At 50.8% G+C, this 14,021-nt stretch overlaps 3 protein-coding genes across 3 annotated transcripts; all 3 read right to left on the bottom strand.

Moving 5' to 3' along the window:
* Nucleotides 1-938: 938 nt before the first annotated feature.
* On the bottom strand, nucleotides 939-2,540 carry THITE_2110968 (uncharacterized protein). The gene has a single exon (XM_003650966.1). It carries the CDS (start codon nucleotides 2,364-2,366, stop codon nucleotides 1,479-1,481), a length of 888 nt encoding a protein of 295 aa, XP_003651014.1. The 5' UTR covers nucleotides 2,367-2,540; the 3' UTR covers nucleotides 939-1,478.
* Nucleotides 2,541-3,462: 922 nt separating this feature from the next.
* On the bottom strand, nucleotides 3,463-5,817 carry THITE_47305 (uncharacterized protein; the record flags this gene model as incomplete). Its single annotated transcript, XM_003650967.1, has 8 exons — nucleotides 3,463-3,666; nucleotides 3,795-4,070; nucleotides 4,147-4,307; nucleotides 4,371-4,472; nucleotides 4,619-5,020; nucleotides 5,116-5,438; nucleotides 5,528-5,604; nucleotides 5,680-5,817. The coding sequence occupies 8 exons, from the start codon at nucleotides 5,815-5,817 to the stop codon at nucleotides 3,463-3,465; spliced, it is 1,683 nt and encodes a 560-aa protein (XP_003651015.1).
* A 61-nt stretch (nucleotides 5,818-5,878) lies between these two features.
* On the bottom strand, nucleotides 5,879-7,598 carry THITE_2110969 (uncharacterized protein). The gene has a single exon (XM_003650968.1). It carries the CDS (start codon nucleotides 7,160-7,162, stop codon nucleotides 6,197-6,199), a length of 966 nt encoding a protein of 321 aa, XP_003651016.1. The 5' UTR covers nucleotides 7,163-7,598; the 3' UTR covers nucleotides 5,879-6,196.
* Nucleotides 7,599-14,021: the final 6,423 nt, after the last annotated feature.

The raw sequence follows: 14,021 nt of genomic DNA on the forward strand, positions 1-14,021 counted from the left end.
CTACTATATAGCTAATTAAGTATTATAATACCTCTATCGAATAAGGTTCTAAGCCCTCTAGCTAGGAGGAGGAGATATCCTAATTGTAGTTAGCGATACTAGCTTTGCTAATAATAGTATCGATTATAAAAGCTTATAAAGTTATACTATTATCCTATTTAAAGGGCTAATCGTCTAGTAAACTAGTAAGTAGAATATAGTAACTATATTGACTATAGAGATAGAGTTGTTAGTATTTGTATAGGCAACGAAAGAAGGCATATTCCTTTAGCACCTATTAGAGGTACTAGAGATCTATTTAGATAATAAGATCCTATTGATCTAATACGATAATAAATAGATAATCTAGCTAATCAATACTAAGATACCTATATTATAGACAAAGCTAAAATATATCGACATTTATAACTATTAGCTATACTAAGAAGCTTAGAATAAAAGGATTAACGTAGATTATATACCTTTGAACTAGATATTAGCCAATGGCCTAACGAAGGCGCTAGAACTAAAGCCCTATAGGAAGTTTATAGAAATACTTAATCTAATAGATATCTAGGCCCTTATCAAGATCTATACCTACTAGACAATATAGAAGGAAGAAATATAGGGCTAGAGGAAGGCTCTAGCCAAATAGAAGGTTCGGTTTATAGTATAATATATAGGATTGAGAAGAGTAGGTATATAAGGCTCAGTAGATTAGGGCAATAGTAGAAGGACCTCAACACTATAGAATTGCTAGATTAGGAAGGACGTAATATTGAGAATAGCTTTATAGATTACTAGATTTAGTAGGCCAAAGCTAGAGGCTCGACCTAGGGGGGTATATTAGAACTAGCCTAGCCTAGGGTAGCGGGCCGGCCTACTGAGATTAGGATCCACCAGCTTGATGCCCAACTGCCGCCTAAGACTAGGCTCCTGATTAGGAGAACTCTCCTATAAAAAAACATCCTTAACACCACGATTGATTCTAGTTGTACGCATTGCTTATATCGTGATAGCTTCATCTTCCTAAGCTAGCGTAGCGGTTCCAACACGGGTACCTAGAGCTAATAAATGTCATCCCAAGTTTTGGTTTAGTGTCAGGTCCTTGTCTGTCTCGCTTCTAGCAAACGCCTAGCTGGCGTCTCAGGTTCAACTGCTGCTTGTCCCGAATTCCCGAATCGGGAGGGCAGGGTGGATGTATGTACCGGCAAGCGCATGTCGCAGGCGGCCGAAAACAGACTGATCTCAAGATTTGGGTAAGCGAGGGGCTGCCCAGTCGCGCCGGGGTAGTTCGAGTTTCACCTCGAAACCCCAATGGGGCCCTCTCCCTTTTTGGTAGCTTCTACGGAGGCGTTCGTCTCATATCCCGGGCTTGGTGGCACATTTCATCGACTGCGTCAAGAACAAGGTATCAAGTAGGTGGTATTCTGGCTCCTCCGTCTGACGTTCCCAACCGCCTCGATCACTCAGCAATGATTACCAGCCCATTCCGCCCCTTAGAGAAGGGAATACATGAACCAAGTCGCCGCTGCAAGCCCTGCCGCTCCCACCGCCCGAGACGGCAACGCGCTCGCTGCTGCGTTATCTGAAGGTGTCGAACTCGGGGGCGCCGTTGCGCTCGGAGAAGCCGGTTGGGCGGTCTGAGTCGGCGGGGCGGTCTGAGCCGGCGGGCAGCTCAGCACCGGATGCGACTCGGCGCAATTCGCAGACGCGATGGCCGCCGAGATGCTCGACGCAGCCGTGTCGTTTAACTTCGCATTATTGCAAGGATCGGGCTTCAGCGACGGGTCCGGTGCAACGACAGCACAGTCGGTGTTTTTCTCTTCCGGCACCCGCAACGTCTTCGTGGCGTTGTAAGCCAGGCCCTTCACGTGGGTGCAGTCTCCTTGGAGGGCGTCCAGGACTTGCGGGGCGCCCTTTTTGGTGGTGAAAAAAACGCTCATCGGCTGGCTCACACGGGTGATGTTGACGTTGTTCGGTCCGGCGCCCGGTGCCGCTTCGCAAGTGCGCGTCTTCAAAGTCAAGACAAGCTTCCAGGTACCCTCAATATCGTTCAGTCCGGTGACATACTCGGGCAGGAAGAAGGTGTCGTTGCCCCTAAACTCGTTGTGGTTCAGCACGCCGCTGTAATTCAGGGTAACAGGGCTGCCAGCCGAGTCGTAGATATCATAACTATAGGACGGGTCAAAAGCCGCAATCAAGTCGGGGGGCTGCATGGCCAGAACAACGGGCAGGAGCGGGGCTGGGGCGTATGTCTCGTTGCGCGGAAATATCAAGTCGAATTCGGCCACCGTCGCTCGCGCGGCCATCCAACAAGACTGGAAGGCCAGGAGACACCAGCCCCAGACGGGCGTTCGCTGGCGGCCAAACGTGCTCATCATCATTGTCTGTGGAGCTTGCCGATTCGAAAGCAATGAGGCGACGTCAAACGAGAGGAAAGGCGAGAACAATCCTCAAACAACTTGGGAAGGAGGAAGGGGAAAGCAGGTTTAAAAACAACTGGAGGACCAAACCACCGGATCGGCGCTCGAGGCTTCCTTAGCCGGATGAGCCTTGGCGCACTCTAATGTAGCCAATCAGTGAACTACCTACCAGAAGTGATGCCGTGGCACAGCACCAAGTTAGCGAGATTAGTTTGCCCAATGCCAGTGCGGGCGGAGGGTTATTCTTAAAGAGGTCCCGCCAAGACTAATTTCGGAACCTACCGCTTACAAGTATTTACAAATTGCCGCGAGGGAGTGGGGTCGCCACGACTTCGAGCAACATCAACAACGAAGAATTGCAAAGACCCGTAGCAACAACTTCGCGAAACCTCAACCAAATTGAAAAAAAAGAAAACGAAGTTAACCCGTACCCTAACCTTGACCCTCACCCTAACTATAACCCTCACCCTAACCAGCGGGGGGCTAGCGCCGCCCCCCGCACCCCCGGCGAACTAACCCTTGGCGATAGTGCAAACCCCGTGGCGGTCTTGGCGGGGTACTGACGTGGTAAAAACATTGCCGACAATTGGCCGAAATTAGTCTTGACGGGACCTCTTTAAGATCCAGCCGGGCGGAGAGTTGGATGCTTGGAGTTCGAGCTCAGCTGCCTCAACAGCCTCACAATCAGACCCACGGTGACATCGCGCCCGCATCCTGGGCCACACTCCCGCATGATCGGACTGGGGGAGCTATTTATACGCAGCTAGACGCAGCTGGGCAACTGGGGAAGCCGTTGACCAGGAGGCAAGCCGTGGGCCAGGCAAGACGCAGGTCTATGCAGGGAGCCAGTAGGCACAGTAAGCTCGTCTTGTGATGTAAAGACGGGGAGGGAGGAACAAGACCAAGAGCCCGTTTCGCTGGATGCACACCCCCTCATGCAAGATGGTGAGCGACACTTCAAATGACCGAGGGTTACCTGGGAGTGGCAGAGTGGCTCGGAGGAATTCTTGTCCGGCGGCCACTAATCACGTCGTTGATCTATCTTGACAACCCGGCTTCAGAGGCTCAACACGGTTACATTGTCACCGCTCTTCGGTGTTTGTTTGCCCTCCATCGCGCTCCCCCCTGCAACAGACAACCCATCCGGCTCCTTCTCGGCTCGCGTTTCCACATCCTTCTTGTCACCTGCTGCCCCGACCCTGTCCCACCTGAGCCCAAAACTGACCAGGCAAGCCAGAGCGGAGCAGGCCGCCGGCAGGTACTTCACAGAGCAAACAGACCTCATTAGCACCAGCCTCCTCTTTATCCATCCCGTCAAGCTAGCGCACACGTCAAGCGGGAAAAACGGAAAAGAAAACAAGAGAAAATAGGAAAAAAGGAGAAACTCACAAACATCAGCGTCAATCCCTCGTTATACGCCACCAACAACCCCGGCAGCTGCGCAGGCGGCACCAGGCCCCTGACGCTGGTCGCGCCAGCTCCCAGGACCGCCGCGGGGTCCACGCCCGGGGCATGCCGGCGCAGCAGACCGGGCAGGTAGCTGTGGAAGACGGACTGGGCGACCGAGACGGCGACGGCGCTGCCGAGGTTCATGAACAGGTTGACGACCGCGAGGCCAGTGGCGGTCTCCTCGGCGGGCAGGTCCTCCTGCACGGACACTACGGGCTGGCGGCGATGCGTTAGCAGGGGAGGGTAGGAGGCAGAGTGTGGGGGTTTAGAAGCGGTAATGACGCGGAAATACCACTTGGAAGGCAAGGCCCCGGCCAAGGTTGGTCACGATCTGGTACCCGATCCACTGTCCCGTTGTGGCTACGGGGGTGAAGCTGCTCAAGAGCCCGGATCCGATGCTCGCCAGTGCGCTGCCGGTGATGGCCCACGGGGGGATGTAGTGGGACGGGCGGACTGCCAGAAACAAAGGGCGGTCAGTGTCTTAAAGACGGGAAAGAAGAGGGGTTGGTCCATTACCAAGCGCGCCAAAGGCGATCAGACCGGCGATGTTGGAGACCAAGGACGGCAGCATATGCACGGCGCTAGTTACCGGAGAGTCGCCGCGGACTGCTTGAAACCCTGCCATCAAAAAACATGAGCACATCATACCTCCCCTCACTGAAAAGGGAGCAGAAGCAGCCAGCGGCGACAGGTCCAGAACCACTGCACAGTTGGGGGCAGACATACAACCCCCTTTTCGCCGTGGGGCAACAACAACAACCTACAGAAAGGCAAAAAGTACGGCACCACCTGCGTAGCCCCGCCCTGGAGGAACATGACCACACTCCCAACCGCCACAGACCGTCGGCGGAGCGAGGCAGGGGGGATGAGCGCGTCGGCGCCGCGCCGCGCGATCCACAGCGCCAGCACGCCGAGCAGGCCCGCCGCACCGCACAGCAGCCCGACAACGGTCGGCGACGACCAGGCGAACCGCTCGCCGCCCCAGGTCAGGCTGAGCAGCAGCATGGTGGCGAGGCCGGCGAAGACGACGGCGCCGACGGGGTCCAGCTTGCGGTGCAGACCGCGGCAGGCCTCGGCCAGCGGCGGTTTGGCGGATTGCTCCGGGATCGCGATCGGTAGGGTCGCGGCTGTGATGGCGCCGCTGAAGGGGAGGAAGATCCAGAAGCCTTTTTGAGGCGAGGTCAGATATTTTACACCGGGTTATTATTATGTATCCACGTATTGAGGGAGACACAGCAACGGGGGTGGGTAGATAACTTACACCATCGCCAGGAGACGCGGGAGGCCAGCGCGGCAGCGATGAGCGGGCCGGTGATGGAGCCGACCGAGATCATGGACATGGCGCAGGCGGTGACGACGGGGCGGATGGACGGCGCGCAGGCCGCGAAGATGGTGAGCAGGGCGCCGCTCAGCATGCCGGCGGATCCGACGCCGGTGATGGCGCGGCCGACGATGAAGACCGGGCTGGACGTGGAGGCGGCGCAGACGATGCTGCCGACCTCGAAGATGGCCAGCGCGGCCAGGTAGACGTGCTTGGTGGAAAACAGCGTGAAGATGCGGCCTACGGGAGGGATGAAGACGCAGCTTTTCAAGGGAGTCAACGATTTGTCAGGACTCGCGACGACAAGAACAAACGGCGAGGGAAATAAGTGATGGAGGGTCCCCCGACTTACACTGCCAGCGTGTACGCGGCGCCGTACCATGAGACGTCTTTGATGGTGCCGAAATAATCAGTCAACGGAGGTATGATCTGTTTGGTCAACAAGCATCAGTCTACGCTCATCGCACCGAGTTAGCGCTGCGGCAAAAGTACCTAGGCACCTACAGTTGCAAGCATGTTCATATCCAACCCGACAAGATAGACGCCGAGCATCATCCCGCCGACGACGAGCCACAGGCGGGGCCCATGGAGGGCGCCGTCGGGCTTGACTGTCGTCCAGGGCCTGCTGCTGTCGCTCGACATCCCGCAGTTGTGCCTGGTTACCGATGGCTAAGAGGAGGTTACTGTTGAGGGAGCCCTGGGGGGCTGAACAATTGCCGCTAGGCAAACTTAAACAAGTGAAACATTGTGGTGCCTTGCTAGGACATTCAAGATAAATAGACCGAAGGCACGGTAGGACTTGACCAGGAGTTGCGAAGACAAAACCGAGCATTGTCGAATTGTCGGTGTTAGCGAGAAAGGCCGGTTTCCCGAAATCCGAAGCGTAACGGCGCGGCCCCCAACGCCGGTCCAAGTTCTCCAAGTCAACAAATAATTAAATTTCTGTGTAATTACCTGCTCTCCGCTCACTCGTTACGCAACAACAAAACCAGAAACGCACCACCGGCTAATCAACACCGATTCACAGCTCCAGCGCCTTGAACGCCACCTCCAGGCTCTGCAGCTCGGCATCCTGCACGCCCAGGTCCTCCTTGGTGAGCACCTTGGCGCCGGCGGGGTCAGACCAGCTCTTCTCGCGGTACTCGTCCCAGTACTCGTTCATGATGCCGATCTCGTCGGCCCACAGCGGCCAGAGGTCGCGGTAGTCCCGGCCGCTGACGCGCACGATCTGGGCCTGGACGCCCCTGGCCCGGGCCCACGTCTGGAGCATGTCGGCGGCGGTCGTCACGCTGCTAACAGCAAGCACGATGGCGCCGCCGGCGGTGCGGGCGCGCTGCTCGACGACGGCCCGGACGAAGGGCGTCAGGTTGACGGCGACGTCGCCGATGGAGCTAATGGGCGTGTCGGGCGCGAAGTTGGCGAACTGCACGTGCTTGCCGGCGGTCGGGATCGGGTAGGGCGTGTACATGGGGAACGCGTAGTTGGTGCTGTAGAAGCCGACCCAGAGGAAGGTGGTTTTGCGCAGCAGGGCGGGCTCGCGCTCGCGGATGTAGGCGTCCACGCGGTTCTTGCCCTCGAAGTGCGGCACCAGGTACTTGCCGGCCGACACGGCCAGCGCGTTGGGCAGCGTGCTCCAGATGTAGTGCTCGAGCGTCGCCGTGGCGGCGGCCGCGCGCGCGAGGTTGGTGCCCTGCTGCACCTCGACCTCCATGGCCTTGATGGGGTCCTGGTGCGCGATGAAGGGCTCGAAGAAGTTGGTCATGCCGAAGATGACGTGCGAGCCGGCGAAGGCCTTGGTCAGGCCCTCGAGGTCGTTGAGGTCCGCCGACACGACCTCGGCGCCCTTGGCGGCCAGCGCCTGGCCGGCGGCGCCCGACGGGTTGCGCGTGATGGCGCGGACTTTGTAGGCCGGGTTGTTGAGGAAGGCGTTGACCACGGCCCTGCCCTGGGCACCCGTGGCGCCGACGACGGTGACGATCTTGGTCATTGTGGCGGACTTGTGTAAGTGGCGTGATGTTGGTGTGAGTAAGTCAGGTGGGGCTGACGGGGAGCTCAGGGTGTGCCGCTTGACAGCTGACGATACCTAATCTCCCAACTCGCTCAGACGCGGAGCAGTCTACTTATATATGGGTCGTCTCAGTGCCTTTGCGTGATGGTCGTGTTGCAGTGCGCTAACGGATCCGGACGCATTCCAGACGGACGACTCCGTTGTGCAATTGCTGTGCACGAAGATGGCGCTCCGCCTGTTTGCGGCTGTTGTTATACAAAAAGACGCGGAGACGCGCGATCCAAATGTCGGGATGATGTCATTTGCATAAGCATTGCCCGGAACAACCGGACACGGTGTCGGCGATGTGGCGATGTGACGGTTGAATCAACTTTGTCAGCCCCGCGCGGGGAGGGAGAGGGAAAGAGATGTTCCGCACAATCATCCGACTCACGTTAATCCGGATTTCTCAACCGCCCTAATTGGGCAGGCTCGCGCTCGGAACAACGTGTTGCGCCAGGCGCTGGACAAGCTGGTACAGCGCTCCAAGTCCTTCACTGTCCATTAACCTAAACCCGTTTGCAACTGACTGCTAGCCGAACAATCGCTATAGCAACCAGCTTACCCCGCTGCAACCCGATTTTAAGAATCGCCTCGCTCTATACAACAAGACCCTTGACTGTGCCGCGCCACAGTAAGTGGTGAAGCGAAGCTTGGCAGGGCTAGGGCCAGGGCCGGAGCCGGAGCCTTGCCGCCACCGCTGCCTACTGTAGCCGACGACCGCCTGAGCTAGCTAGCCGCCTATCCGACTGGCTACGCCGGGCAATCCGACTGGCCGCGCCGAAGCCTACAACGGCTAACGCCGTCTTAGCTTATAGCGCTAGCTCGGTCGGATTGCTTCCGGCGATGGCATAGTCTAGGCTAGCTTGGCTTGGTCGTCGGTATAGTAGCTTGGCTTGGTCGTCGGTATAGCGGCTTGGCCTACCTGCCTGCTTACTACTTCCTGTCTTGTAGTCTAGTGTCTTGTATTAAACTAAATAAACCTCATAGTAGTCGAACTCGCTTATAGTAGTCAAACTTACTTACAATAGTTGAACTAGCTTATAGTAGCTGAACTTGCTTATAGTAGTTCGAACTTACTTATAGTAGTTTAAACTTATTTATAGTAGTTCAAACTTGCTTATAGTAGTCGAATTCGTTTATAATAGCTGAACTCGCTTATAGTAGCTGTCGTATACCACACTGGCCCCCTGTCTGTAGCTCTGTGGCTCTGTGGCTCTAGCACCTATAGGGCTCTCGCTCTAGCCTATGGGTCTGGCCTGTGGGGCTGAGCTCCCACCTGTGTATATAGATCTCAGCTCTCCTCCTACCTACTAGGAGGAGCTCCCTCGATCAACATCCTCTTCTCTCCGGCTCTCGCTCAGCCACCTAATATACCCTCGCCTCCTCTCCTCAGTTATAAGCCCAGTTCGCGCTTCAAAATCACCCTCGGAGGTTCTTTATAGGGCCATCAGTTGTAGGGCCATCTTTTACTTCCTTTCTTCTATCTTCTAGCCTCTTAAGCCTGTAACTACTATAGCATCTCTCGTATATTCTTACGATTAAGAGCACCTTCAATCGTCGACTTCCGACCTCCTTTTTTTAAGCCCCTTTTCTTTTTTGGAACGTTCAGATCTCCCAACCTTTTGCAACCTTAGCTACTACCTACTAAGCCACTAGCGTACACGCCACAGCTATTCTTAGGAGCAATCGATAGGCGGCCTCTACCCTGTTCAGGGGGTGCCAACAGTTCTAGAAGATCCTTTTCCTTACCCACCTCTACAAGGTAGGGCACTTCCTACGGCCTTTTTCAGCTTCGCTATAAAGACCTAAGTTCCTAGTGGCCTTTCTGATTAGCTAATACTATAGAATTAGGTACTAGGTACACAATAGTAACTATAGGCTTTAGGCGTCTATAGTTCCTTACTTAGTTCTTCAGCTCCTAGGTATAGCATATACTCTATTCCCTATTTAGAGTTGTAGCCTACTAAAGACCTAGTGACGGTTCCTAGCTCTCTAAAACAACTAGGGGGTATCGAAGGAACTGGAAGGGCAGGCTCCTCCCTACTCTTCTATTAAACTAGGGGGTATAGAAGTACTTAAGCGCCTAAGGCTAGGGCTCGAACGAGGATCCTACTAGTAGTCCTTATACTCTAGAACCAATTTTCCAGAGCTACGTACTAGGAACGCCTAGACGTGTTTAGAGAGAGTAGCCCCCCTGCTAATTACTAGGCTAGCAGTGACAGTAGAACGGAGGGAACTATATTAATAGAGGCCCCTAATGCAGTGTTTGGACAACGCTAATAGTAGCGTTGCTAATAGTACGTCTAGGAGTGCTAGCCAAGGCAGTACAACGGCAAGTACTACTACCGCGGTCGACACTCCTAACAGTGGAGGTCAGTTCGACCACTTTTCTTATTGACAAACTTGTTAATAGCTCTAGCCAATATAGCTGATAGAGGCAACTGTAGGCCTTAACAGCCTTGTTAAACACCTATTTTTTCCTTTGTTCGAGGGATAGATCTGTAGATAGGATCTCTAGATCTATAGCCCAGTGTGCCTTACGTTTTTTATAGACCCGCTCCTCGGAGCACGTCTGGGGGGTGTGTCGTGTACTACACTGGCCCTCTGTCTATAGCTCTGTGGCTCTGTGGCTCTGGCACCTATAGGGCTCTCGCTCTGGCCTATAGGTCTGGCCCATAGGGCTGAGCTCCTACCTGTGTATATAGATCTCAGCTCTCCTCCCACCTACTAGGAGGAGCTCCCTCGATCTATATCCTCTTCTCTCCGGCTCTCGCTTAGCCACCTGATGTGCCCTCGCCTCCTCTCCTCAGTAGCTAAACTCGTTTATAATAGTTGAATTTGTTTATAGTAGTCGAACTAGCTTATAGTAGTTGAATTAGCTTATAGTGGTCGAACTTGTTTATAATAGTCGAACTCGTTTATAGTAGTTGAACTCGCTTATAGTAGTTCGAACTCGCTTATAGTAGTTGAACTCGCTTATAGTAGTTTAAACTTACTTATAGTAGTTGAACTATCAAACCGGCTTATAGTAGTCGAACTCTTGCAATAGCTAAGCTACACTGCTATACTACTATAACGTCGACGTTGCCCTTAATAGCGCCTACTATACTATGTTCTCGAGATATATTAAGTAGCCATTAATAATTCTATAGCTCCTATAAGCCGACAACAAAGTTAGTATCTAGATATCACTATTCTATATCGATTTAGGATTAACACTGTAAGAAGATATAGCTAAAAGGGGGAAAGTTGGAAAAAAGATTAGAGACATCTCTACTACTAAGATATAGTATAGCTATAGTATCTAATCCTTGTAATGAAAACTCTAGAGGATTTGCCTAGTAAATGAACCGAAGCCTCCTTCCTCGCTTCCTCTATGTATATAGTACATACTCGAAAGGCTCGTCATTGAAGCTTCGCTTTAATTAAAGATATTTTAGCTACCTTACACCTTGCGATACCTCGAGGAGCTACAGGCAGGGTGCATAACTGTAGCTACTGTAGGCAGGGTACACAACTGTGACTGCCGTAGGCAGGGTGCACAACTGTGGCTACTGCAGGTAGGGTATATAACTGTGGCTGCCGTAGGCAGGGTACGTAACTGTGGCTACCGCAAGCAGGGTTACGTAACTGTGGCTACCGCAAGCAGAATTACGTAACTGTGGCTGCCGTAGGCAGGGTATATAACTGTGGGTGCCGCAGGGTATATACAGTTCTACCCTAGTTTGTTTGTTAGTTTGGTTCTTTGCCCCACTTTTTACCTACTTGCTGACAGGGCCCTGCAGCTAACTAAAAATCGGCCTTTTTACCCACCTGTTCAGCTTCCTAGCTCTGGCACTGCATTCAACAAAACCATCGACCAAACCATCAAAAAAAGCATCACTACTATCAAAGCTATCAAATCCTTCAAAATCGCCCAGGGCAGCCAAATTAGCTAAATCAGCCAGATTAGCCAGGTGGGCAGCCAAATCAGCCAAATTAGCCAAATCAGCTAGGTAGGCAGTTCAGCTATAAAAAGGCCCCATTTTCCAGGTTCGAAGATGCCCACCTTCTTGCCCTCTATCCTGCCCACCTTTCTGGCCCAGCTAGAGGCCCACCGACCTGGCCTAGCTGTACGGCACATCGCTGACCTGCAGGCTATCATGCCGTAGCAACTGCTAGCCAGTTGGTCCTAGCTACGATAGGCCGACCCACTGTTGAATAACGACGACGACGACGAATACGACGAAGACCTTAATTTCCTAGCCGATACCAAGGAATTGGAAGAGGTTGAAGAACCTAGCCTTCCTTCAATACTATAAGCCGAAGCCATCTAGGCATTCAACGCGCGCTAGGCTGCTAGACGTACCGCAAAGTCTAGCCTACCTAGTAGGTACATCTATTTTCCCTAATTATCTTATATTTTCTTAGTTAATCTAGTCTTCTAGATGTTCCTCCTAAGGAGCTCTCGATAGCCGACCTCCTGGCTTACCCAAGCTCTGATTCTTCCAACGGCTTCGACCCCCCTCCTTTGCCCTCGCCTTCGCGCCTATAGATCGACCTAGCCAACCTATCTTTTACCGACTATCCTTCTACCGTTGTACCCCTATAAAAGAACTAATTTACTGTATATGAAGAGAGGGTTATCGCTAAGGCATTGTATATCTATAGTAAAATAACTATGCTATAGATCGCTAAGGCAATGAACCTTACCTAGCAGCAAGTCCAATACGCCCTCTACGCTTCTAATAAGCTATAGTTTTCAGAGTATAGCCGGGTGCTAATTGTTCTAAAGGAAGTGTAGGAACTGATTTACTACTTTGTCAATATACCTAAGGCCTTAAAGCGCTTCCTTCTATAGGATAGGTGCAAAAGATGCTCCTAGCTCTTACGCTCTATAGTACTCGCGCTATTCGCTATATAATAGAAGGCTAGGGCGTTGTTCGAACCCTTTAACCAATGCGATAGCCACTTACACTAAAGACTTAGCAACTATGCTTTACATTTGCCCAACAATAGGCTTACCTTCGCTCTATTAATTAGGAGTAATAGATCTAGTTTAATGAAACCTAAGTTAATAGCCTTAGTTCTAGCTATAAATACATTACTATTTTCCTAGGCGAGGATCCTTAAGACTTCGCTATAATTTGGCAACGGGCCAATGGCTAGATGTTCTAAGGCTATTTCGCTAGTAAAAGCAAGAGTATATATTTAATATAGGAGAAGTCCTGAGGCAAGATCAACTCGGCTACCTACTAGGAGCATATTCTTCTTCTATTTTACCAATTTTAAATAGAAAACCCAACCTTTAAGCTCTAACAGGATAATACTCTAGCTTATAGCTCTAGGTCGACCAAGGAGTATATAGTAAAACACTTCCCTAATACATTTGTTATTACCTAGCCTCCCTACTCTCTAAACCTCAATCCCATTGAACATATATAGGTATAGATAAAGCGATAGATTGAACGCAACTATCCTGTTTAGCCAACCGGCGAAGCATTGAAAGAAGCTATTTTATAGGCGTAGAATATAGTGCCCTCTAACTATCTATTGCAGTTAGTTCATTCTATGCCAAGGCGGCTAGCTTAGGTGATTAAGAATCAGGGGGGGTACATAGGGTACTAAGAGTAACCTATTTCGCTTCTGTTTTTCTATAGAAGATTAAGTACTGTACAGTTTTTATAATCTATTATTAATTAGCTTTCAAACCTTTGTTATAGCCCACTGTAAGTACCAAACTAACAAACAAACTAGGGGGGCACTGTAACTGTGGGTGCTGCAGGGTATGTAACTGTGGGTGCTGTAACGGCATAGTACGCTAACCACCGTCACATAACTTGCGCACGGACCTGTCACGTAACCATCTACCTACGTGACTTCCTAAGTTAGTAGATTTATAAGATTCAAGTCGACTTCCAGATTAGGAAGGAGGGGTTGACTTGCCGATAAGGAAAAACGCGCTAATAAGGCAAACGGCGTCTTACTCTACAACGTATAGACTTTGTAGCCCTACTGCAAATTGTAGCCTCACTGCAAATTGTCTATATATACTACCTAAGGTATTTGAGTACGGTTTTCCACCTATATATTGATAGTTTTCCCTCTCTCCTTAGACTTAAAGTCTTCGTTAATTAAGGATTAATTTAGCTACAAGCTATCTAGCACTTGTTTTACCTTGCTATAACATTACTTTAAGTCTTACCACTATAAGCCTACGAAAGCGACACAATATCCAATATAGTCTTTCTCAATAGGACTAGTTTAGTTGGCTAGGGAACCTAAATCTCCGATAGAACCTTCGACTTGCCAATAGTGCAGTGCGACAGGTTGGCTAGGAACCAATTAGCACTAAGGATAAATTATTAAATATATAATAGGTTACTAATAGCAAAGCAACCTCCGATTAACTAGCGGCAAGTAGTATAATCACCTTATTATATCGATTAATAAAAGAAGTTCTAAAAGAGGTATAATTCCAACAATAGCTTATAAGATAGAAAATGTAGGTTATACTCCTAGGCCTACTAAATAAGGCTAGAATACCTAGAAGATTAATCTAGTAGACCTCTATAAGTTTAATATAAGAGGTAACTAAGGTACCTAAATTTGATTGAAGATCGGCGATTTAACTTTGTTTAGCTTTTAAACCTAAATAACCGTCAACTTGATCGAGGAATATAAGCTTATAAACCTTATTCCTAAGTTTTTCGACTAAATTAGCTAAATCGAATACTTAGCCAAAGAATAGGAGGTAGATTTAATTAAACGTTACATAAGGCTTAAGAATAAGTATATTGCCATTGCGCACTTCCCT

Source organism: Thermothielavioides terrestris, chromosome 1 (genome assembly GCF_000226115.1).
Source record: "Thermothielavioides terrestris NRRL 8126 chromosome 1, complete sequence".
NCBI classification, from domain to species: Eukaryota; Fungi; Ascomycota; class Sordariomycetes; order Sordariales; family Chaetomiaceae; genus Thermothielavioides; species Thermothielavioides terrestris.